Source organism: Scleropages formosus, chromosome 1 (genome assembly GCF_900964775.1).
Source record: "Scleropages formosus chromosome 1, fSclFor1.1, whole genome shotgun sequence".
NCBI classification, from domain to species: Eukaryota; Metazoa; Chordata; class Actinopteri; order Osteoglossiformes; family Osteoglossidae; genus Scleropages; species Scleropages formosus.
Window position 1 is genome coordinate 2,944,431 of NC_041806.1, and position 26,505 is coordinate 2,970,935.

At 45.7% G+C, this 26,505-nt stretch overlaps 2 protein-coding genes across 5 annotated transcripts in view; one reads left to right on the forward strand and one right to left on the reverse strand.

Annotated features, from left to right (window-relative positions):
* The window catches only part of LOC108930258 (zinc finger protein 420-like), a 1,123,701-nt gene that overhangs the window by 713,860 nt on the left and 383,336 nt on the right, over positions 1 to 26,505 (forward strand). The gene's annotated exons all lie outside the window — the stretch shown is intronic.
* The window catches only part of slc39a11 (solute carrier family 39, member 11), a 96,563-nt gene that overhangs the window by 69,862 nt on the left and 196 nt on the right, over positions 1 to 26,505 (reverse strand). For 2 of the 4 annotated variants that reach the window (XM_018745271.2, XM_018745270.2), the window contains exons 2-4: positions 25,947 to 26,225; positions 24,264 to 24,302; positions 12,552 to 12,710 (exon numbers count right to left, since the gene is read on the reverse strand). In XM_018745271.2, the coding sequence (XP_018600787.1) occupies positions 12,552 to 12,710; positions 24,264 to 24,302; positions 25,947 to 26,054 (306 nt within the window). In that variant the 5' untranslated portion in view covers positions 26,055 to 26,225. Of the gene's footprint in view, positions 1 to 12,551; positions 12,711 to 24,263; positions 24,303 to 25,946; positions 26,226 to 26,505 lie in introns of those variants that run through there. The other 2 variants (XM_029252587.1, XM_018745272.2) reach the window with 2 other exon arrangements.

Below are 26,505 nucleotides of genomic sequence, written 5' to 3' on the forward strand. Positions count from 1 at the left end.
CACGGCACCTTCGAAGCACACACTGCAAGTGAAGAGCACGGCATCAGAGCTACACATCAGAACCTGCTCCATCGCATTCGACAGAGGTGTCCACACCCCTGAGGACACTCCACCAATGCTTTGAGGTCGTCGGGCCGAACCGTGGCAGACGTTCCATTTCCATGGCAACTCCTTTCCACGCTCCACAATGTCCGTGGGCTGATAGGAGGCAGATAGAGTGCGTTTGCCCTCCGCGTGCCTGCAAGGGTCTGATAAGAGCCCCACCGACAGCCGACGGCTGAGCCTTCATGAAAAGTCAGAAGTCCATACATGCTCGATGTCCATGCACGGCACCCGCGTGGAGAGCCGCCCCCTATGAAACACGGTTGCTCTGATCAGATTTGTAACATTGGCAAGCAGGCAGAGCATCCCAGGGGACTGGGGGAAAAGGCCTTATAAAACATCCCAAGAGCATAAATAAATAAAATCACAAAATAACATTCATTTAGCATGTTCTGCTGGGGGGGGGGAAATGTCTTGGTAAAATGCCAGTGACATACTGTGCAATGAAGTGGTTATACTGACAAGAATATTATAAAGTATATTTGGTTTATAGAGTGGATATTTAGAGGTGTAATGTAAAACATATCCAGTCTGGTTGAACTTTAAACCTGAAATTCATTCAGTAAAAACTATCACAGCTATTTGGTTGGTTAACACAGAAACGACCACTAAATTAAATGCAAACACCATTACAGATTTCTTTCTACATTAGAACATTTGTTATATACCAGAAAGGCCATTTGTTCAACTTATCTTACTTTGACAACTTTTCTTGGCACTACACCCTCTCCGATGGTCAATTTTTTTATTTTTTAAAATTCGGGACAAGCGGCTGTTGACAATGGATGGATGGATGGATGGATGGATGGATGGTTTTAAAGAAAATATTTCCCTGACACACACTAGCAATGGTGACCACCCCCACCGTAACCCACTTAAAGGAACAGTACACCCTTAAACTCAGATACAATAAACAAAAAACAAGGACCTCACAAAATCAAGAGCAGTCACTTTTTAAGCACACAGTCACTCTTCCTACTGTTCTGGGGACTTCAAACTGATTCACAGCTCATCACCACACCTACTGCCAAAAAAACTCAGCCATGTAAAACTAAAAAAAAAAAAAAATTGCTGCTATTTCCATTTATATAATACAGCCTACTAAACTTAAAAAACATCTTTTGAATTTATGAAACACCCCAATATACTTTATTTTAGAAGATTTACATTTTTCCTCTCGAACTACCCCCCAAAGTAATGAAATGTTCAGAAATATGCAAACAGACTTCGCGGGAAATGGTTGAGACGTTCCTTTGCTCTTAGGAACAAACCGATTATTTTTTCTCCCCCAAAACCCCACCCCTCTTAACATATTCATTTCTGTCATTCACCTCTTCATCAAATGCCAGGGCAATGACATGTGACTGAGGTGTCCATTCGTGAAGGGTAGCTTACTGTGGCCTGGTCCATCGAAGCTCCTGTTATAAGCAGAGCAGCAGGCAGATACCCAGTCCATTCATAAATCAAACAACCAACGGCAAAGCAGCACTCATCATTCCTGAAGATGAATGAATTAACTCGCACACACAAGCATCGGCTTCGGCATCAGCCCTTCTCCCCTCTGAATAATTCACAAAAGCGATAAATAAACCAAGGGTGGTCGCCCGGCCTGCAGCGTGAAAACATCTCCGTCAGGGATGTCATGCTCGACTCGAAACGGGCCTCTTCTGACCTCCTCCACTACGAAAAGTCTCATGAGTTTACCCGGTTTTCTGAGTTAGATGCTTGAGCTTCATAAATTATACACCGGAGCTCATGACTATACTAATTTCAGCAGCTAAGAATGCTGGGAAAAACATAACTGCAGCTAAACAGAGACAAGCAAAAAGCTTATTTGGTTTGGTCTCTGCTATGAACAGAAATTATGGTCGATTATTAGGTGATAAAAATAACAGCACTGAATTCTGGGAAATGAAAAATCAGAAATGGACGCAACTAATCCACCAAAAGGCTTTCCACTGTTAATTATATTGGCTTTGCAAATTCATTCATTTAGAATTATGAGGTGCAATTTATAATTGCATCCGCGTATTGTACTCCTGGGATATTTTAAAAGCAGTGAACTCCAGTAAATCAAAATTGAAACAGCCATTCCTCCAGGTCATATTTCCTTAGTTCATTCTTTTACTCTGCTTGGCATTTCTTAAATTAGAAATTACATTTTAAGACTCAGTTTTTGCCCATTACCACTGAATTACTTTAACAGCAACTAATTCTGGGAAAAGCAACATTATGAAGAGATACAACCAATCCTAGGGGTCTTAATCTAATTAGCTTCTTGTTATATTTGCTTTGACATTTTACACATGAGAAATTTCAGCCGACAACTATATCTGCACCCATTTCGACTGCGGTGGATTATGGGACACGAAAAGACGGAGCTGGTGGGGAGGGTTTTTTTTTTTTAGCCGACTGGGCCTCATTGTGTCATAGTACGTCGGCCTAAGGATCAACAAAGCAAAACATACAGCACCTCGGGGATTTGACTGACATTACCAATGTGCACAAATGCACATCATCGTCACCCGCACGCTTCTTAACAAAAACCAAAATTGTCCTTTTAGCCTCTTGATGGAGACTGCTTGCTCTTGGGAATAGATGACCAGCACAGCGGTAATAAAAACCAGCGTCTGAGGTCTAATGGTAGCCGAAGGGTTGTTGATCAGCCGACTCGCTGCGTTGCCCATCAGGGTGCTCGTTGATGGCGGAAGCCATAGTTTCATCCAACCGTTCACTGGAGTCCCTTCCACTGGAGCAATAGGCTACAGCCAACCATGCAGCACGTTCCTTCACGCTTAATGAATTAGGACGTCGCCCCCTGGAGTGCTGGAGGTTTAATTTAGAGTCCAAAGCTGCAGGTCCGTACACGAGCGTTAGTAGCCAATGGCAGGAAGCGGTTGCCAGCTCAACACATTCCAGATCTGCAGCCATCCATTACCGTTTCCAAAATGAGTACAACTCATTTGTGGCAAATCTCATTTGGCACAACGGGGTCCCAAAAAAAATAAATAAATAACCATGCCGTTTATCACATGACTGGCCAACATCTAACCAGCAGCAACACCCTTGGAGGAGGAGACACAAGTGTTAGTAAACGGACAACAATAAATTAACAGCTGTAATAAATGGGGGATTTGAAGCCACGTGCCAACGCGGTCCCAGGGCATCGTTACTTAGTTGTACCACGTGAATGAGGAAGTTCTCCGACGAGCCACACACATCCCGCACGCTCCCGCTATTCGTACAGGCGACAGCAAGCTCAGAATTCTGCCAAAACAGCTCATTAAACATAGATGAGGAGCATTTCGATGTCGCGGGTGCCGTCACTACCGTGAGCATGCGAGACTTGTCTGCAAGACATGGGGGGACTCATTAACTAGTTGTTTAATCCCAAACTTCTTGAAAAAGTAATGAATTATGCATTATTAAAGAAGAACAAGGGTGTGCACGCATACACCCTTCTGCTTCATATTTTGAAACATCTGCTGACCACAACTGTCGTCTCTTCTTCTCAGTGGAAGGCAGCGATTTAAGAGCCAAGATAAACCAGAGTTGGGAGTTCAGAGTGAAGTTTGCGACAAAACTCAGGAGAGCTTGAGGTTTAATTCCCATTCTTAAATTTTTTTTTTATTTCTTTATTCCTCTGCCTCCCACTGTTTGTTTCCACACTCATGTGTGACAATTCCATCAGCATTTGAAACCCAGACTAGGACTGGACACCAGTATCCGATAGTAGCACCATATCATTCATCGTTTACCTTTTTCATTTTATACTGGTGAATAGCAGTTTCATCATCAATATTTTAGCCCAACAAAAGCTATTTTTTTTTTTTTTTACGATTCTCTCAAAAAAGAAAAATGTAACAAGTACGGAGGATATTTGCTGAAAATTTTACAAAGTCATGTTTATTTAAGAAAGATGGTGCTCTACAATTACCCGACCAAAACTATGGTCGTTTGATTTAACCATCTCCTTGCGTGTGGCATAACTTTCCGATGTTAGCAGCTTTGGTGCCAAAGCTTTTCTGCGCACCAGGAAGCAGTGTGCCATCGAAGAGAGAAGTCTCTTTACCAATACAAGCCAAGAGCCACTTTAGCGAAAAAATGCCAATCAAGTAACTTTAATTGGTTCACTTTAAGTTTGATCTAAAAAAAAAAAAAATAAATAAATAAAAAACATTTACTGGTTCAGTTTGAGACTCACTGTCACTAGTTAGTATTTTGTTTGTTGTGCATAAGATATGTGTTAATACTGTTAATGATATCATTTCACTGGAACAGATACTGTACCATGTCAGTTAATCCTTAAAGGTGTCTAACCCTAACAAAGCACAGGGAAAGGAAAGGAGTCAGGGCTCTGAAGCACATAAAAGACAGAAGCCGACAATAATGATCTTCCCAGGAATAACAACCCCTCCCCATTCACATGAGAAAAATTTGAAATAGCTGCTCCATCAGCAGCTTCGTCATCATCTTTATTTGCACCGTTCGAGATTTTAGAAAATTTACACAGCAGGGGTTCCGAAAGATGGCCATATGCAGCAAACTAAAGACGTGCGAGGACAAGCCCCTCCCCCCCCAAGGACTGTTACACCCACTCCTCTTACCAACAGCACCATGAGATCATGCTGTTGGACTACATACTGCAGCCTTCACAGTTTTTCAGCCTTACAATCAAAAGACCCAGGTTTGAATTCCCGCTCCTGCTATAAAACCTTTGATCAAGATACTTACCCAGCTACGTAAAAGGGTAAATCACTAAGCAGTTCGGTGTACAAACCTAGCACTGTGTGTTGCCTAGAAGAAGCATCAACTAAATTAATCAACAGTAACAACAACAACAGTGCAGTAAGTGGAGAACTTAAAAACATGATGGGGACCGGAGAGCAGTTGAGAAGTGGCTCTGATTTCAAAGTAAATCTTTCCTCATCAGTGGCAAACAACGTATGAAATACGGTAGTTGAGCAGTAATTATTTCGGCCAGTTCACGTGGAAACTACAGGAGACATTCGCAATTTTCACACGCTGTTTGACTTAGGGACCGACTGTCTCTCCTTAGTAGAACTTGCAGCAATTTCCAAACAAGCTGCATTGAGCCAATAAATGTCTGTATACGATGTATTTATTGTACATTTATTCATTTAGCCGACACTTTTCTCCAAAGCGACTTAGAATTATGTACCTATTTATACAGCTGGGTAATTTTACTGGAGCACTTTAGGATAAGTACCTTGTTCAAGGGTACTACAACATTTGGATCCAAGGGCAGTGACTCTAACCACTACGTTATCAGATGTCCACAATACAGTACAGTAAATACTACAAAACACAACAACAAGTATTACTCCAGCCATCCATCCATCGTCAACAACCGCTTGAGCGGGGTATCAGCGAGCCGGAGGCTTACCCGGCAACACGGGGTGCAAGGCTAAAGGGGGGAGGGGTCACCAGTCCATCGCAAGGCACCCAAAGCAGGGCTTGAACCCCAGACCCACCACACGGCAGGTACTGGCCAAACCTGCTGCGAAGTATGATTCCATAGAGTACAGTTATTTATAGGGATGCTAGAGCAACCAAGAAGATTCCTAATGGCCTTTCATGAGTGACGTGGATTACAAGGTGCAGTGCAGAGGCTAAACGGGATAATGCTCGAAGGAAAAGGCTATGTTGAGCCCTCTGTAAACAGAGGAAGACACTTGAGGCCCCCACATAAGGGAACTGAAGACTCCTATAAGAACATTTCTTGTTTCGAAGGGTGGAGGAGTGGGGTGCCGGAGGGAAAGAGAATATGAGAACCCAGACTGCTGCAGAGACGTGTGTCTGGGGAACAAAAGGGCTTCTTAATGAACAGGCAAACGCGACGCTCTGCTGAGTCAAAGGGGCGGAAAGAGAAAGCTGACAAGTGTGAAATAATAGTTTGCAGAAGCCCAGAGAAAGCAGACGCTCGGGGGCGGGGGGTCCGGAGAGCCTCCGCGCTGCTACTTCACGACCACAGATGATAACTCAAGGAATTCCAATTCTGCTCACTCTGAGTGGCCACAATATTATCGCAGTTGGGCTATAGTAATAATTCAGTTATGATAATCGTAATGGCAGGGGTTGCTTCCACAGAGCAAGGCCTCTCCATATTGAGAAGGAGCAGCAATGAGACCTCGGACTTTATGAGCTCCTTGGCGTCAGGTGTGACAATTTGGTACCCCGCAATAAAGTTCTATCTGAAAACACCGGGAGCAGCCATTGACTTGAAAATCAGCAATATTACATCAAATTGCAGAATGGGAGGAAAAAAAAAAAAAAAACGACTTGGGGATCACGGTCCAGAGCATGGTAAACGGCGGACATTCAATCCTTTGTCGATGGAAACACGTTTATCGTGGTGGCAAACTAATCGCTACCCTGCAAGTTGTTCACCTTTTCGGGAGGGAATTTAAAAAAGGAGGGTGGAACAACCTTTATTCAACTCACTTCAACAGCATTTACTAGTCGAGTCTTGCGTTCGGCAATTAATAAGATGAAGAACGCCGCACGCTTATAGGATGAATGAGTCAGAAATTCTCACTGAAAAAACACACTGGATAAATTTATGGAGACATCATCTTTAAAGCTGAAAGTACTGAAATACTCCCAGCCCAAATCTCTGCTTGTGACACACAAACTGCCCTCTCCTCAAATCCACACGCATAAATTGTGCAGAGACGCACTTTCCTGGACACGTTCTCGCACTCTTATCATCTTCCACCACACTCCCACCTGGGAAGAAACAGTTTCAGCAGTTGTGTGTGCAGTCAGTACTCAGCCAGAGCTCCCCAGGAGGTGGCACATGAGGTCTAATTGGGCTAATCTATCACTCCGGATGAGAAGCCTCTCCTGGGCATGTGTGAGGCAACCCATGGCGAAAGGGCCTTGATCGCGGATGGAAAACAAAACAAAACCAAACCAATCTCCACTTCATTACCATGGAGCGGCACGTCATCGTCACACCCACCCCAGGGACAGCGAGATGGCGGGACGTCCACAGGTGTTCCACGCAGAGCCATTACTTTTGGAAGATGAACCATGAGACTCGTTTTTGATCGAATAGGGATCATCCTGGGCTTGAATTCAATAATAGTGGCAGTGACGCTCCTGTACGTTTAGATACATATGAATATGGGTGTATACATAAAATGTGTGGACGGGGCCGTGTGCAATCGCCCTATGATGGAATGACATCCCATGCAGGGCGTACCATGTCTCACATTTTATGCTAACAGGCATATCGAAATGCGATGCGTCTCATCTGTCTCAAGATGATATTCTGCATCACTGTGACCTGTGCACTGGACAAGAAGTTATTGATTATGGCTTGATGGATATATGCATGTAGCAAACATGACCGTGATGTACAAATGTGACAAAAGAAAGGGGTGAGCGATTTCTGCCAACACCCATTACTTCGGAGGCATCCAGGTGTGATTGAAGGGATGAGCTCTTCTACCATGAAGTGGATGGTCTGCAAAGATATAATCAGAGCCTCTTGTCCTTGGGTCACTGACTTCGATACCACTGCGGTGGTCCACCTTTCAACCTCCAACCACTTGCACTCCTCACATTAACAAACCTTCCTCAACCTTTTTCAGCCTGTGATGAAATGATGGCCAAGGACTGGTAAACATACCACCGTTGCTGTATAGGATGTTTATCCCTAAAAAACAATATTTAATTTAGATTTTTGGGCGATGTTTACAAGTAACATGGGTGATTCTTTGCTTAGTCATCACTGTCCGAACAGTTGGAGCTCTTGGCTGAACAACTGCAGCATTTACGTTTGTTTACTCCTTGTCATCCCTCTCTTGAAAGCAGCTTTGAGCCAGCTGAATATGGCAAATATTCAGCAAGTGTGGTTTTTCAAAATAAGCTTCAGCATACTTTCAGAAAGTGTTGGCGTTTGCCACAATCCACTAATCAGCGCATTTTGCACAGACCCAGCAGCTAAATTTCTGTGTGCGATTCCCATATCTTGGGGGGAAATTTGTATGTTTATGCGGTGCCGCAGCGGGTTTGGCCGGGGCCTGCTCTGTGGTGTGCCTGGGGTTCGAGTCCTGCTTGGGGTGCCTTGCGGTGGACTAGCGTCCCGGCCAGGGTGTGACCGTCCCCCTTCAGCCTTGCACTCTGCGTTGGTGGGTTAGGCTCTGGTTCGCCACAACCCTGCTCAGGACAAGTAGTTGTAAACACAGAGTGAGTGAGTGAGTGAGTGAGTGAGAGAGAGAGATGTTTTTCTATGCATTGTATGCTGTTGTATTGTAATTAATTACATTATATACATTTTTAAAACATTTATTAAACAAAGTGTCCACAGCATTGCAAAAGCATTCCTTTGGACACATTAAAACCCTCTAACCCTATCCCTAAGCTCTCCAAACCCAACACTCACTCAACAGGTTTCCACTGGCGGGGGGATACTTGAGCTTCACCGTGAGACCGCTGGGCCAGATTGACGGACGGAAGGTTCTGAGCCACTTGCGATGTCAGATCGTCTCCTCCACAACCCTTCAAACGCTGCTTCTGTCAGGTTTACAGATTCTCGGTGACAGGCTGTGTCTGGAAACGTGTAAGCAGGGGGCATGATGTCGTTGCCATGGGTCTGACTGACAGCTTTCAGGCGTCAGGAACACAAGTCACACACACTGTCTGGAGGACCATGCAGAGAGCAAACAATGAGTCACGCTGACAGGGATCAACACACGCCCAAAAAAAAAAGCTACAACATCAATGACTGTGCAAACCATTCTCCACAAAATGTAACTCCCTCCCACCAAAGCCTCTGCTTGAAAGGTTCAATAGGTGTTACACATGGAGCGCCACCTGGTGTCTCCTCTTCATTCCAAGGTGCATTCATCCCGAAACCCATCATCGTCACCAAGTGGACTGCCACAAAGGAACTGGTGGCACTTTGTTGTCCTCCAAATTCGACTGCTTTTTGAACTTCGGAACTCTCCGCATAGTGTCCCGAAGACAGGGCGGCTCCAAACCGAGCGAGACCGTTCCGCCCCGTCTCGAACCACTCGTGCCACTTCACCGCGGCCTGGCAATCGAAACCCAGCCCTCGGAGGAAGCATTAACTCCATTGGAAAAAAGTGTTAGTGCGTCACTTTCGGCTTCGATGAGCAAAATGGACAACGTGCGCCGAGAGGTGCTAAAATGCTCCGGCTGCCTGCGCGCTGCTCAGCCACATTTCAAAAGGGCAGCGTAAGTGAGGCGATGGCATGACAGGCATCCTCAAGTAGGAGCGGAAGTCCTGATAGTGCAGGTCCAAGCGTTTAAAACGCCAACACCGATTTCACTCTGTGAAAGCTGGCCGATATGAGAGCGCAGCGCAGGACTGCACTAACCGATAAATCCACACGTTCCCTCCACTCAGGCCTTCTGGCTCCAGCAATTTGCACACGCAACCCTTGAGAAGCCTTAGACGACGAGCGTTGGGAAACGGCAGTAACAATGCCAATGACATCACCTGTTTGAACAGCGCTGCCATATATAAGAGAGCGGGGGCATTCACTGCCGGGCAAAGTGTCACGCACAGCAGGGGGCAGCACATAACACTGCTGCCACAGATTGCTGCCCCCCATCCATCCTGTGTGACATGTGCCTATTGTGTCCATCTCAAACAGACCCCCTGGAGACAGAGAGGGAGGAGGAGGAGGGACAAGAGGTGAAAGAAACAGGGTGTTTATGTCCGGGGCCCTGCGGACGCAGTAGCGACGGAGACGGCGGAATGGTGGCATCAGGGCAGAGGACAGATAGGAGCTGGTCCTGTATCTGTCCACGATACTTCTCTTGAACTTTCAATTTCTTTGAGCCACACACAGCAGCATGGTGAAGGAACAGCGGTCAAGGGGCCTGGAGGCTGTAAACAGTCCTCCCTAATGGCTGGACATCGCTCCCTCCAGGCAACACTTGGTCACCAAACACAGAGGAAAGATGACGTGCGTAACGGAGCGAAGGGTCTGCAGGGGGTCCGAGTGACATTGTGTTCCGCTCGATGGGGGTGGAGTGTTTGCTTTTGAACCCCGTTAACGTGGCCTCAGCAGCTGTGCAAACAGTGGCTGAAAAGCACCCCCCAGGCCGGTGACAGACACCCAACCCAACAGAGGTCCACTCACGACGTTCCCCTCTTCAAGACGGGGCAAAAAGGTGCCAAAAAGCCAGGAAAAGCGAATCCCATGACCACACACTAACGGGAAGGCAGAAGAGCGTGAGCCAAGGGTGCGAGAGACCCGTCCAGGTGATGACGCTGTCCCAGAGGTGCCCGAGTGCAAGTCTCTCCAAGGAGTGCCGAAATCTGACACAGTTACTCAGTGAAGTCATGGAGAGGCAAGTGCAAGCGGACCGATAAGCATGTCAGGATGACTGGGATCAGTCCAAAGTGTACCTGCATTACAGGTGTTTTTAAACTCAGCCCAGCAGTCGTACCCTGTACACCCATTCTTCACATTACGGGGTTAATTTATTCTGTGAAGTCTCATTGTAAGGGCGTCAAATTAACATTAAAAATCAGCTCCAAAACAAGTCACCGACACTGAAATACATCAATAATAAGAAGAATAGTACTGGAAAAAGCCATTTCAGTTATGATATTAGATTTGCCTTAATCGAGGGCTGTGACAGGTTGAGACTGTCAAAGTGAAAGGAAGCAGGAAGCATATCCAGTACTATATACGTAGCACCTTGACTGAAAGACATAATGGGCAGTGAACGAAATACTGATTGTGGCAGGGAAATAACCAAGTAAAAATGTCACTGTACTGAATAACACTTTTTTTTTAAGCCATTACAGCAATTTTTTTCATTCTCTGGGGCCACTTTATATGAGGGCTGGGTAGTCTCCTTTTTCCACAGCGGTCTGCCACTACCCTTGATTCCCATTTTGTTTTTCGATTCTGTCTCCAATCCCTTTCGCAGCAGCAAATTTAAAAGATCTTAACGCAAGTGCTACGAATCCATTTATCTTCGCCGACATGCGGTGAAAACAAGCCGAATCAATCTTGCCGGAGTGGTGACTTTGAGAAAACAAATTGCTGCCGCTGTCAGGACAACCAGTCAAAATTCACAGAACCCACACCCCCAGCCCAGCAATCCCCTAACATGGGTCTAGAGTTAAGGCTGACCCCTACTCCTGGGGCCCTCACTGCCATTCCCGGTGCAGCTCCCATTACATAACGCTGCAAACAAAGCGAGTGAGTCATGCTAATAAGAGCGCCCGTGATCCACAACAGGACCAGAAGAATGCAATGTGAGGCCAAAAACTCCTGTGTAAAATATTTACAGGGTCCTCAAGGCTGGAGTGAGATGGATGAGTGTGCACACACACTCTCCAATGGGCCTTGTCTTGGAGCACGATATTTAACGGGCCTAGATGGGGCCCGTTTCAGCTGGGCCTTAGTCCGAGACGGGTGCCAGAAACGTAATCAGAGCCAAATGTGGTCCTTTGGGGACCGATGGCCCATTAGGCCTTAACAAAAGCTCTAGCAGACAAAGCTGCAAGACCTGCACATCTGTCTTGCTCTCACCGCTTCTCTTTCTCGGGCTACAGGCAAAGTGTAGCAGATGGACAAGACGGTCCCCCATACTCCCGTTCCGCCACTTGTCCTCAGCTATCCTCACTGTATAAGCAGGGGGTCATCACAGACTTGCTCTCTATATCGCTCAGCTTCCACTTACTCTCCGTTATAGCTCCTATTTATTTTCAGTGTCAGAATCATAAAACAGCGAAAAGAACAATACTCAGTGTGCGGTTATGCATGGCTCCAGGGCAAAAGCACAGAGAAAGACATCGTGGTGGGGAGGCACACGCGTGCTGGGTACCGTCAACGGCTCAGCTCTTCATCTAGAGCTGAGTGAACCCAAAATAACCCCGGTCCTCTCCAAGCTGCACACGTGCAAGTCTGAAAGGTTCTCCATCTGAACGTGCTTACCTTGATGTATGATGACATCTCTCGTTCTAACTTGTTCAAACTGAATTAGAGCCAAGTTTGACCAGAAACTATTAGTTGTCATTCAAAGCTGTTTAAAACAAGTAACATTTCATGAGGACAACTCATCATTCAACCCTGTTCAAACTGAATTAAAGTCATATCTGAGTGGGAACCAACTCATTCAGGCTACATTAGAGTCACATTTGAAAGACAAATCTGGAGGACAGAATATGGTTTCACACTCCCACCACATTCCATCAGGGCTCCACTTAGGAAGTGACAGATAGGCTACTAGGGGTGCTGTCTCAAAAGGCATTTCGTTGGTGCAGCACCAGACTTATGAACCTAGTTCTTCCAAATTCAACATGAACTCAAACCCTAATAGAGCTGTGTAAATAATGTGAAAATTCAACAGTAGCACCCAACCCTTAAGGGTCGGTTCTTCCAGTGTATGACATCATGAAGTAAAAAGAAAGAATTGGCCGTAGTACTTACCAGCATCGGCATCATCAGGTCAGCGAAGTAGACGAAGGCTGCGCCCAGCGTGAAGCCCACGGCGACAGGAACAAAGGCAAAAGCCCCGTATTTCCCAGAATCCTCTGCCATGTCTATGGCAGGTGCCAGGAGGGACCAATAGGAGGCAGCTAGCATCACCTGGAGGAGGACAAAAAAAAAAAAAAAAAAAGTTTTTCAGATTATCGTGACTGAAAAGATCCTCGTCACTTCCATTTTTGATGATCACAAAACTTTTAATTAGGAGACCCTATTAAATAGCAGAGATGTATTCGAGAAATCAGCCGCATAATTACTGAAAAGAAAACAAGACCAGCACTGTATGTACGTTGCTTCACGAGACCCCTGGAGGTCTGAATCTGAGAACTGGGTTGGGGGTCTTGCTGTCATTTCCTTCTCATGAACCCCTTTCCCTCCTAAAGGAGGACAGTGTCTATATGGACACCCATCTTTTGGGCTGTGACTTTACCAGGCTCAAGAACCCCATGGACGCTCACGAGAAATCAACCAGCGAGTCAGCATTCCATTATGACCACTCCACTAGTTCAAATATCCACTCGTCACCCCATTCTGAAGACAGAGGCATGTTGCACACCTCCATACGAGAGCCCAGTCCTTGGTTCACTCTACACTGAAGGAGATGGCTGGACCATGAGTCCTTGCTCAGAGACAGTTCCTGCAGTTCCCTCACTTTCCAGGAGGTGCTATGCCTGGTCAGCACATTAAAGCGGCACCCTCAGCGGAGGTTGGGAATCTCGCAGGAGCAACACAGAGCCAACACGAGTTTATTATTTAACACACAATACAAGAAGAGCTTCATTTTCACTCATTACTTGGCATGGGAATGTTCTGGAGGTGGCGTAAGAGTTTGGAGGAGGGAGTATCAGCTTTCAACATGACAGCACAGCAGGGCGACTTGTCCGTTAAGAATCAAAACACGCTTTCAAAAGGAATTCATAGGGCATTGAAGGTGAAAGGTATAGTTAAAGACGCCTGCTACACTCTAAACTCAGTTTGACGCCTTTCTGTCGGGCTGCTGATTAAGGTTTCCAAGGGCAACTAAGAATATTTACAAGATAAGTTTTATTCTGCATGTCATATAGGTTCCAGATTCAGAATAACTTGACAATGCATTCTGTGCTCCCATTGACTGTGGTACATGAAGGTTTTTATGAAGGTATATTCTGTGCTTTAACAGTGTAAAGTTTTATATTTTAAAATGCATAGATGGACCCCAGTATACAACCCTATTATGGAGCAAAAATGTGTCATATAAGCCATTACTCACATAAGACATAAAGGAAAATACTGCTGAAGCTAACCAAAGTTGTTAATTTTCATAACTCATCATCATATGGAATTTAAAAAAAAAAAATCAATCAATATTTAAAAGGAAATAATTTTCTTTTATTTTGGATTACCTTCACAGATCAGTACACGTTTGCCCTCCCTCAAAAGTTTCTATCTGAAACGGCCACACTTACTGCTGAATTTCTGTTCGCTGCGGTAATTGACCGCGTGACCGAAATTGTTTTGGTGCATCCTGGCGATCCTGGCGATCCTGAGCGCTGGAATGAACACTTGAACTACATTGTCTACATAATTACATTATTACCTAGGCTAGAGGACACATCCATAATCAAGAACTCAAGGAGACCAGTAGCTTAGCGGTTAAGGGCATAGACTAGTAACCTGAAGACTGCTGATACAGCACCCCTAACAGAGTCCTTAACTGCAGGTGGCACAGTGGTTCGAGCTACTGCCTTCCAATCAAAGACTCTGGGTTCAAATCCCCACCTCCTGCTGTGGTACCATTAATCAAGGCACTTTGAAGTGAGTAACAATTACCCATCTGTATACATCAGTGTATACTACATACAAACCTAACAGCAAGTTGCTTTGGATAAAGGGATCATCTAAACGGATCCATAGTAACAATAACTAGTGTATGATAGCTGGAGTTTTCCCAGTAAACATGTTCATCTAATATAATCAGTTTTAATGGCTTTACCCAACAGCACTGGCTAAAAAGTAAATAACACAGCTTTCAATTTTACATTTTAGTCACATTCTGTTTACAGTACAGGAAATTACAGTACCAACTCTGTAATTCCCACCTGTACATCTCATGAAGGACAGCGAGCTCTGCAAGACACCACTGCAGGAAGGGGTAAAGTGGTTTGGAATGCTGGATACTTTTCCAGATGTGACTGATGAGGACAGAACTCAGCGGTAATCCATTCTGAGCAGATACAGCTCCCTGCTTAGAATAAAAATCCTCCACTCCTGCAACCATGTCCTTGTGCCAAAACACCATGGATACTGATGTCATCAAGCTGCCACTTTTCACCTACAGCTCTTTTAAGGCTGCCAATCACATCTAATATAATGCACACACAGGGCTCTGAACAACATGACCCATTTGGTTGCGCTCTCACCAACACAGATGCCAAGAAAACAGCAAAACACATACTCTGATGAGAAATGAATAGGATGGGACTACTAGAGAAGGTACGTCCAGCAATGTGCACTCAGAAATGATGACTCATCATTCAAAGCCAGGCTGGAGAATTAATGCTCCTGATCTTCATTTATGCAGCAGCGCTCACAGCTAATGACTACATTTTATACTTTGAACCATTTACAGAAGCAGGTTTTAGAAGAACTTTTCAAGTTAAGCTTCCATTATAAACCACAAAACCACTCCTAGGACCTGCCCATGCTACATGGTGAACCGCATGCCTAACGATGACAAAACCTGGTGATCCAGTATGTGGGTCAAATGTGCGTTTCTAGTGGCTTGGAGACTATCGTGACAGAATCATGTTTCAGCAGCACATCAGATCAACGGGAACACCAAGTGTCATTCCTCCCCCCGAACTCTTAATGCCACTGGCTCACTGATGTTTCTCAAATTTAGCTCTAAACCTCATTGGCCCATTGATGTGTCTCAAAACTTGAGCTCCTAACTTCATTGGATCATTTAGGCTTTAAGCCTCACTGGCTCATTGACTATTCTCAAAGTTTGAGCTCTCAGTGTCACAGGCCCATCGACATTTAATAAATGCCACTGGCCCATTGATGAATGGAAAGTCTATGACCTCAATCTGATTGGTTCATTGATGCATCTGAAAGCCTCAGCTCTCAATCTCATTAACGTTTCTCAAAAGACTAAAGTGTTGCTCCCATTAGCTCGCTGACGTTTCTCAAAGGCCAAACTCTCAACCCCACTGGCTCACTGGTGGCTGAGCTCTAAATCTCACTGGCCTGTTCTTGTGTCTCAACATCTGAGCTCTCAATCCCATTCGTCAACCGGTCTTAAAATCTCAACTCTAAGTCCCACTGGCCCATTCATGTGACAAGACTTTTAGCTCCCCAATGGCCCACGTATCTCCTTACCACTCCAGTCACCCTGTAGTACTTGTTCTAGAGCCGAGCGGATGGACTTCCTTCATTGAGCCTTCTTTCCAAAAGTTTTCCAGAAACTAAGGAGGGCTTTTCCAAGACCCTCCAGGTACCCAAAAGCAGCCAAATCCCTTATTCTGTCTCATTGCTCAAATTAGATGGTATAATACTACATAAATGCACATTTAAAACACTCTGATTTCCAGACTAATTAAATTTTCTAAGATGCAGCTTTGTAATCAGATAATAAAGTCTTGTAACCACGCAAATCAATCTATGGCTTGAGTAGCAATGACGACAAAAAGTATTTTGCCACATAATATGAAGGGACCAATATCTTAAAGAAAACAGAAACTAAACCTTAAAGGAATTAATTCAGGCACTTGTAGGTAAAATAAAAACCTGTATTTACACACATTTTTCTTGGCAGATCGTGTCTCTACACAGCTGCCAGCAAGATCAGTTCTGTTACATTTTCAATTTAAATAAGATTTACTAAAACAGTGCTTTGACATTCTGTACCTGTAGTTAAAGCTCAACTGTTGACACTTGTTTCCTCTGAGTTGTATGTCACTTTGGAGAAAAGCATCTGCTCAAAAAAAAAAAAAAAATTATGCAAATGTGAATGTGCGGCTGCATTCCTTTTCCCAAATTCCCCAGTACGACTGAGCTCGATAATGAGCCGGACGTCAAACTCAACCAGCCGAGCTAACAATCTTTTGTCTGCAGCATCGCATCAGAAAACTCAGCAAACAAAAGCTGTGCAAGTGCTTATCGTGTATCAAAACCACACCAGCCAAGCAGCGCTACACAAATAGCAGCTATAAAGAAAGCCCTTTGTCAGGATGCTGCCGTTAACGCTCGGGGTATTTGCATTCTGTGTGTGTGCGCGCATCTTTATCTGGCACCTTGTTTGTCCTTAGCATTCCCTCCATCAATAAGTAGATGCAAAATGAAAGTGCACCAAGTTAAAAAGAAAAACACCCTTCTTGGAGTCCCTTGAGATGAATTTCGGCACTAAGAGCAACACACTCACTGCCTGCAGAGCCTCAGAGTTGCAATATTTCTGTGCACTTTTTACCATCTTCATTTTTTCCTGCTATAGAAAACCCCCAGAAAATAATGACAGCTCCTCAGCGTGTGTCACAGTGCCCACAGTGATGGTGTGTGAAGCCGTGAGCAGAGCCCTGGAGACATCCCACACACGGTCACACACCGCCAGGCTCCAACATTCTCCCCTTTTTAAATCAGGCAGTCTTTCCACTCGGCACATGTGACAGCATAATCAGCCACACATTCCCTCCAACCACTGATGAACCCCTGCAGCCAAGTGCCTTAGTGACCTCACGAAGCAGGTGATTTGGAGACCACACCAGTTTCATCACAGGTCAACCTCTTAAAAAAAAAAAACAAAAAAAAAAACACACACACAACAACAACTGGGTGGGGGGGGGCACACTGCAAAGGGTCATTCTAAAATAAAGAGAGGCAATGGCTGAGAATTACAACACAGTAAAACATGGCATGAACACAACTGCTTTCTACTAGAGTTCCACTCATGTGAGAAAAGGACCCTCATGACCCTCCATCCAATTATGATCTCATTCCATTTAATGTTTATATACTTATCGACTGGTGAAAGTGCAGCATCCCTCACCTGTAGTCCATCAGCACTAATAGCAGAACCCACGTTTTTCATCACTGTACGTGAAAGAGAAGCATGGTCAACGCAGCCAACACAGTCATGTGCACAGACAGCTAGGTACACAGACGAGTCTGGTTATCAGAATCAGAATCAGAACGAGCTTTATTGCCAAGTATGTTTGCACATACAAGGAATTTGTCTTGGTGACAGGAACTACCACAGCACAGACAGAATGACAGTGACAAGACAGGTGAGAAGATAGAGTATGTGAGCAAGGGATAAAAAATATTTAAAAATATAAAGTACCCAATATACAAAAATAGTCACTAGATACAAATGCAAGGGAGTGTGAGTAAGAGATATGTGATAAATAGTTATAAATATAAATAGCATTATGTATTGCACGGTTTACTCTCTAGGGGAGAGATTTAGGTGTTCATGAGGTAGATGGCCTGAGGAAAGAAACTTTTCTTATGCCTGGCTGTCCTGGTACTCGGTGCTCTGTAGCACCGGCCAGATGGCAAAGGTTCGAAGAGGAAGTGGCCTGGATGCGAAGGGTCTAGAATGATTTTGCTAGCCCTTTTACTGACTCTGGACGAGTGCAGTTCTTGGAGAGCTGGGGGGGATATGCCGATGATTCTTCCAGCAGTCCGAACTATCTGCTGTAACCTTCTGATGTCTGATTTCGTAGCTGAGCCGAACCAGACAGTTATAGAGGTGCAGAGGACGGACTCAATGACTGCAGAGTAGAATTGCATCAGTAGCTCCTGTGGCAGGTTGAACTTCCTCAGCTGGCGAAGGAAGTACAACCTCTGCTGGGCCTTCTTCACAATGGAGTCTATGTGGGGCTTCCACTTCAGGTCCTGTGAGATGGTGGTGCCCAGGAACCTGAATGACTCCACTGTTGCCACAGTGTTGTTCATGATGGTGAGTGGGGATAATGCTGAGGTGTTTCTCCTAAAGTCTACGATCATCTCCACCGTTTTGAGCGTGTTCAGCTCCAGGTTGTTATGACTGCACCAGACAGCCAGCTCTTGGACCTCCTGTCCGTAAGCAGACTCGTCACCATCCCGGATGAGGCCAATGAGTGTGGTGTCGTCTGCAAACTTCAGGAGTTTGACAGAGGGGTCTTTTGCGGTGCAGTCATTGGTGTACAGGGAGAAGAGCAGTGGGGAGAGCACACATCCCTGGGGGGCTCCAGTACTGATTGTGCGAGTATTGGATGAGAATTTTCCCAGCCTCACTATCTGCTGCCTGTCTGTCAGAAAGTTGGTGATCCACCGACAGATGGAGGTGGGCACAGAGAGTTGGGTTTATTTGGACAGGAGGAGGTGTGGGATGATGGTGTTGAAGGCTGAGCTGAAGTCCACGAACAGGATTCTCGCATAAGTCCCTGGTTTGTCCAGATGTTGTAGAATGTAGTGCAGTCCCATGTTGACTGCATCATCCACAGACCTGTTTGCTCGGTAAGCAAACTGCAGGGGGTCCAGCAAGGGTCCAGTGATGTCCTTCAGGTAGTCCAACACCAGTTTTTCAAGTGACTTCATGACCACAGACGTTAGGGCGACAGGTCTGTAGTCACTAAGTCCTGTGATTTTGGGTTTCTTTAGGATGGGGATGATGGAGCATTTGAAGCAGGAAGGAACTTCGCACATCTCCAGTGATCTGTTGAAGATCTTTGTGAAGATAGGGGCCAGCTAGTCAGCACAGATTTTTAGGCAGGCCGGCGAGACGCCGTCTGGGCCTGGTGCTTTCCTTGTCTTCTGTTTGACGAAGACCCGACACACCTCCTCTTTGCAGATCAAAGGTGCAGGAGGGGGGAAGGTGGCGGTTACTGGAGGTGTTAATTGATTCGTGGAGAGAGGGTTTGAATGGATGTAGGGTGTGAGACAGGGTTTATCAAACCTGCAATAAAACTCATTCAAATCGTCGGCTAGTTGTTGAGTTGACACGGTGCCGGGGGGTGGTGTCTTGTAATTTGTGATGTCTTTCATGCCTTTCCACACCGATGCAGGATCATTGGCTGAAAACTGTTTCTTCAGCTTTTCAGAGTAGTTTCTCTTAGCCACTCTGATCTCTTTTGCCAGTGTGTTTTTGGTCTGTTTATACAAGACTCCGTCCCCGTTCTTGTAGGCGTCTTCTTTGGCCCGACGAAGCTGTCTGAGTTTTGCAGTGAACCACGGTTTATCATTGTTGTATGTTAAACGAGTCCTGGTAGGGACGCACATGTCCTTGCAGAAACTGACATATGATGTTACAGAGTCTGTGAGCTCATCTAGATCGCTAGCAGCAGCCTCAAAAACACTCCAATCAGTGCACTCGAAGCAGGCTTGTAAGTCCTGCTCTGCTTCTCCAGACCATCTTTTAACAGTCCTCATTACAGGTTTAGCTGATTTCAGTTTCTGCCTGTAGGTCGGTATAAGATGAACCAGGCAGTGATCAGAGAGCCCCAAAGCTGCCCGTGGAACAGAGTGATATATGCATCCTTTACTGTGGTGTAGCAGTGGTCCAAAATATTACTGTCTCTGGTGGGACATGTAATATGCTGTCTGTATTTTGGAAGTTCACGGGAGAGATTTGCTTTATTAAAGTCCCCAAGAATGATTATAACAGAGTCCGGGTGTTGTTCTCTGTGTCAGTGATCTGGTCGCCCAGCTGTTGCAGCGCTGCGTTCACGCACGCTTGCGGTGGAATGTAAACGCTTACGAGGATGAACGAGGAAAACTCCCGCGGCGAGTAGAAAGGCTTACAGTTGATGAACGCTTCTAGGTCGGGACAGCACGTCTTCTTCAACGCTGTTACATCTGTACACCACCTTTCGTTGATGTAGAAGCATATCCTACCGCCACGTGGTTTCCCCGCTGATTCCGCGTCGCGATCCGCTCTGAACAGCTGGAAGCCCGGCAGATGTAGCGCGCTGGCCGGGATGGCTTCATTCAGCCAGGTTTCCGTGAAACACAGAGCAGCAGAGTTTAAAAAGTCCTTGTTTCTTTGGGACAGGAGGAAAAGTTCGTCCATTTTGTTGGGTAAGGAGCGGAGGTTCGCCAGATGGATACTAGGCAGCGCTGTTCTAAAGCCCCGCTTTCGGAGCTTGACAAGCGCGCCGGCTTGCTTTCCACGCTTGCGCGTCTTGGAGCGCTTGAGTAGCGCCGCTGCACCTCCGACTACAATGTCCAGCAAAACGTCAGAATAGTCGAAAACCGGTAAAATGTCAGGTGGTGTGTACTGCCGAATGTTCAGCAGTTCTTCCCTGGTAAAACTGATTGTCGGAGTATAACTAAAGACAGGGCAAACTAACAAAAACAGTAAAACAACTGTGGAGCTCCACACCGAGGCGGCCGTTTGCGGCGCCATCATGATTCATGTCAATGAGATAGATCTCTGAAAAAGAGGAAGCCTGGTTGACTGGTGAACTAGACAGTAAATCAGAGAGAGAACTCCAGTTTAATGGTAAACAGGAGAGCAACTGACAAAGAGAAGCCCTGAAAGTCATTTGAGTGCATGGGTGACTCCTAGTTGATGTTTTAACTAGATAGATGGCAAGTTACAAAAAGAAGTATGGGTGATCAGTCAACTAACTAGCCAAAGTGAAGTCAGCTCAATCAGTTAACTAAGTCAGTTACAAAGTAAAGACTGATCAACTGATCCAATAGACAGATGATCAGTTTACAAAGACATGCCGTATTAAGTGATGCAGCAGAGGTGTGGACTTTCAGAGGAGTAGAGGGACAGAACATCTTAGGGATGGACTGGTATCCTTCACTCCACTCTGATGTTAAAACTGGGTAAGAAAGTGGGCCAAAACTGCCCCGTGGGACATGGAAGGAGAAATCTGAATTACATCTGACCTTTTGACTGGATTTAATAACAGCACCGAGCTGCAAAAACATTCATACATCGAAGGAATATCATAACTTTGTTAGGCAAAGGAATACGCAACACAACGTTTGGAAAAAAAAATAAGACAAATAGGTCTAATATTTTCTCATATGGAGTAAAATATTTTATTGTAAACTGTTTCTTTCCCGAAGAGGGTGTGGTGGCGCAGTGGGTTGGACCACGGTCCTGCTCTCCGGTGGGTCTGGGGTTCAAGCCCGCTTGGGGTGCCTTGCGACGGACTGGCGTCCCGTCCTGGGTGTGTCCCCTCCCCCTCCGGCCTTACGCCCTGTGTTACCGGGTAGGCTCTGGTTCCCCGCGACCCCGTATGGGACAAGCGGTTCTGAAAATGTGCGTGTGTGTTTCTTTCCCAGGGGATTTGTGGTGGCAGGGTGACACAGCAGGTTTGGCAGGGTCTGGGGTTTGAGTCTTGCATGGGGTGCCTTGCGACGGACTGGCCCTGTGTTGTCGGGTTAGGCTCCGGCTCGCTGCAAACCCACTTGGGACGAGCGGTTTCCGACAACGTATGTGTGTGTGTGTGTGTGTGTGTTCCTTTCCAAAGAAACAAAGCATCACGATTGGCTTGGTTCGGTCCATCTTCTGACACGTCATGCTACGCTGAGCACAAAGAATGGCAAATGAGGGGAAAATTACTAAATGAAAATGTAGAAGGATATTTATCATTAAAGCAATCCTTCAAACCAAAGTAGCATCATTACTATTCACAATGAACGGTGCCAAAATTGCATTTCGGCTGAGGACTACTTCGAGAAGGGGGGGAAAATACACACTCCCCACCAAGTCAATATGTCCTCATGCTTTAGGTTGTTTTTGATTTTCAGAGGCCTTTCCAGGGCAAACAGCATCATCGCCCCCCCCCCACAGTAAAATCAATACCACTTCTGCCACTTGTGAGCAAATTAGTATTTGCGTTCCAAGATACCCTCCACACTGGCAAAGCAGCGGTGTGCACAGGTGTGCGGTGCATGCCTACGCACACTGTCATACACGAGAGTCGCGTCGAATACAAAAGCTCAACGTAAAGTGCACTTCGGATAGGGATTATCGCATCTGTCCGCTTCCAAATGAAAACAAAGCGATCGACTGGATCGGTAACTGACAAAATCGTTTGCGAGCGCCCATTTAGCTGTCGGACTCCAGCTGATCTGAAGATGCTTTGGGTTGCCCGTCAACTCCTTTTGTATGGCTACAAACGAGAGGCAAGGCAGCTCTTGTATCGGGCGGCGGACGAATAGACGTACAGGACCCTCGCGGACATCAGAGCAGACCCCCCCAAAGCAGCAGGTCCCCATCATGGACCCATTTGCATTTAATGTATCTTCTTCATTGTCACCAAGAGGTGTCCAGAATGGGCACATCATGGCCAAGCATGAAATGAAGCTCATTTTCATTTCATTCACCTGCTTCTTCTCAGTTTATACCCTGAAATCTACATCATTTGGCTAGAGAGAAGGTGTTAAACGCCGGACGAAAACATCAACGGTAGCGTAGCGGTTGGAGCCGTCAGCTTGTAACTGGAAGATCTAGGATTAAATGCCACCTCCTGCTGCAGTACCCTTCATCAAGGTTAACCCTAAACTGACAATAGTAAAAAGTTACCCAGATGTAAGTGGGTAAATCAGTGTTAATCACTTAGTACAAACCCTGCTTTACAAGCTGCCTAGGAGAAAAGCTTACAGAAATTATTAAAAATACCTAACTTTTGCAGTGACCCCCCCCCCCCAACTTTATTAAACTGGACTTTTGCATTGAAGGCCCCATTTATGTAACAGAAATTTTATGCAGGAAAACCAGGACCCAGAAAAATATGACAAAAGGTGACTGGATCACAACTCAGCAGGAGGTGTTGCTGGTAATAAGTGGGCTTTGACACCAAAAGGCTGAACGTTCCAGTTCCACTATGGTCCGCTGAGGAAAGGAACTTGATCAGTATAATATAAAACTGCATGAACAGGAGATGAAATTGCAGTCTGTACACGTCCCTTGAAATAATAACAGCCTACCAGACGAGTGAGATGTAATGCAGCAGAGGAGAAATACCACTCAGACATTACAGCGCTACTTCAGAAAGAGGGACATGAGTACAGCCGTAGACGATGAGCTGGAAGAGACCGCAGAGCAATGAAGGCAACAGCAAGGATTAATATAGCGAATAATCAGATGGTGAATGACCATCATGCAAATAGGGAACAAATTTAGTTGAGATGTACAGAACTAATCATCTTGGTTGAGTCTGGCCTGTGCTGCAGAACAGCTAACACACAAAGATCGAAGAAATTTCTATACTGAAACACACTCACACCCAACTGCACACAGAGCCCGTTTCCAACACGGTCAGTACAACAAGATGTGTTGTGCAAAAATTCAAGTAAAACTCATTTCTCAACTACACAACACAAATTAATGACCACAACAGCTGGTAATTTGACCTTATGATGTTACGGTCAGAGGGACCGGACAACGGCACTCCATTCTAGAGGAACACGCTCAGCTCAAGTTAAACTGGCTCCACAGAACAAAACTCAACATAATGTCCATCCCTCAGGATTGGACCCTTGTGCTCCTGAGAGGAGATGGTGTCAACAAAGCAGTACCAAAAACAACTAACTATAGGTGAAGGACAAAACAAGTTGAGATCCCGCAGTGATGAAGGGATGACTGTGAGCTCTTCCCATTTTCTCATAAGAGAATTATGACCATATTGGGGGCCACTGAGAAGATGGGGTGGATGAGAACATTCTCCTTACCCCTGCAGCAAATCCCAGGCTTCCATCCAGGATGCGCTTCTGAAAGGAGACAGAAAAAGAGCAACTTCAGGAAAACCCTTCAAGCCGTTTCTGCGTCAAAGAGAGAGATGCCCCTTACACGGAAAGGTACTTCTCATTCGTCACCCGCACATCTGAAATTACTTTAATATAAATTCAAATTTATATAATAATTCTAATGTTAGTTATTCACTCAGCTGACATACTGCAACATGCATGGCCAAGGTGTTAAAAATGTACTACAGTCAGGAAACAAATATCAGCAAAACCACAGTAACCCACATTCATTTCACAGGGAATTAATTCATAAGAGTGACCACGAGAGGCAAGCGACGCAAAGCAAAGCGAACTGGACCACGGAGGGCGCCGAAGCTACGAGCGAAAACGAAGCGAGGCGAAAGCTGTGTAGCGCTCGAGGAGGTCTCCAATTTCCCGCCAGCGATTAAACGCAGGCATGCGCTGCGAGGAGTACCGCTATGGCCACTTTTCCGTGCCATTCTATTGATTAGCAACCCTTCAGCCGCACCTGCACACACTCTCACATGCAAATGAAACCCGCCAAGAGTCCATTAGCCCACTTCTAGCTATTTAAAACAGAGGACGTCTGGCTCCGTGGCTGCTTTTCCATTTACCCCTTCCCCAAGCTTGTTTAAAGCCCAGACGATTGTGTTTTATATCAGTTCTTCCTGACCTATATAGTCCTTGATCCTGGGGAGTAGAGCTTTTTCTTCGCTGCTGTCTAACGGACTTTATTTTGTTACGAAGAACAGAGTCCATGGTAATTCGTGAATGGTCAATAAAGGGCTCCAGGTCACATAATGGTTTAGGGATTAAACACCGTAGGCAAAAGGTTATGTGCAGGAGTCCCAAAAGGGGTTGATTATGAAGAACTGCAGTAATTTTGGACAATAACATGCTGCTATAACAAAGTGGTTTTATCCAGGGTTCCTTTACAAGAGCTCCCACATACAGGACATTTACAGGAGCAACATGAGGCTAAGCAGCAGAAGGCATGTGAGCGCAAGAAGCACTTAAACCTACGACACACTGTTCAGAGCTCCCAGGACAAAAGGTCCCACTGGGTCAAGGCAATCAGCACCAAGTATAAATGAGTCACTGATGAGGACCATCCTGCATCTGGACCCTATAATCCCACCACCTCCCTACTCTTGCCCCTCATCCAGATGAGATGCCTGAAAGCCTCTGGGCTGATCCTGCCCATAAAGCAATGACCGGGTTCCTCGTTTCTGCAAACATCCTCCTGCATTTTTTTTTGGGAGGTGCTTTCCAACACATGTGCTGCTTCCACTTTTAAAAAAAAAAAAAAAAAAAAAAAAAAAAGTTACAACTAAAGAAAAGTACACCGCGCTGCAACTGATGAGCTATTATGTTGCTGACAGTCTATAGCACTCATTCTAAACCATTTTCCAAACAAGCATTCCTTGTTCTCTAGGCACAGGCCGTCTCGGCCAAACGCAGCGCTTGTTTACAGAGCCGAGGAAAACACGAGCGCCCGCACGTACACACAAACAAGTTCAAATACAAACACACGGACAGGCATACATACACACGCTGTGAGCATCCATCACCCGCAGCCCCATCTCTACACCGCTCCCAGAGAAACCTCCAGACCACAGTTACACCAATCTGCCTGTTGAGAAGTACCTGCCCAGTGGAGAAGACAAAGACCAGTGCTGCTCCAGCAGCCGTCACCCCCCAGGTGAAGAGAGTGCCCAGCAGGGCCTGTGTCACAGGGCTATACCCTGGAATCATGGAGACGGTGCTGGTGAGGAAGAAGCGATGAAGCGAGAGTAGGGTGTGACACGGAGGGATCCTGTCCTTCCGGAACGGGCTGCCTGTTTGCTCTTCCAGCTAAGCCAGGTCCACGTCTCACCCAGCAGAGCAGGGTGATCAACAGGTCTGCGAAACCAGCCCTCCAAACCGCTGTGGAACAAGAAACCCAGTGATCATCTGCTGTAAACATAATGATGTGGTACAAAAAAACAACCCATCTCATCCCCCAAGCCATCCATCCCACCAATTATCTCCCTTGCCTCTACATGCACATCTCCCTTCCAACTTGGTCCTTTATGGGTCACTTACCTGGTTATTGTTAAAACTTAGGATTTTGGAAAGGACTGGAACAGAACCTAGAGAACAATCCAGTACCAAGTACACAGCTGCTGTGCTGTGTGACAGCATCCATTCCACACCACAATCATTC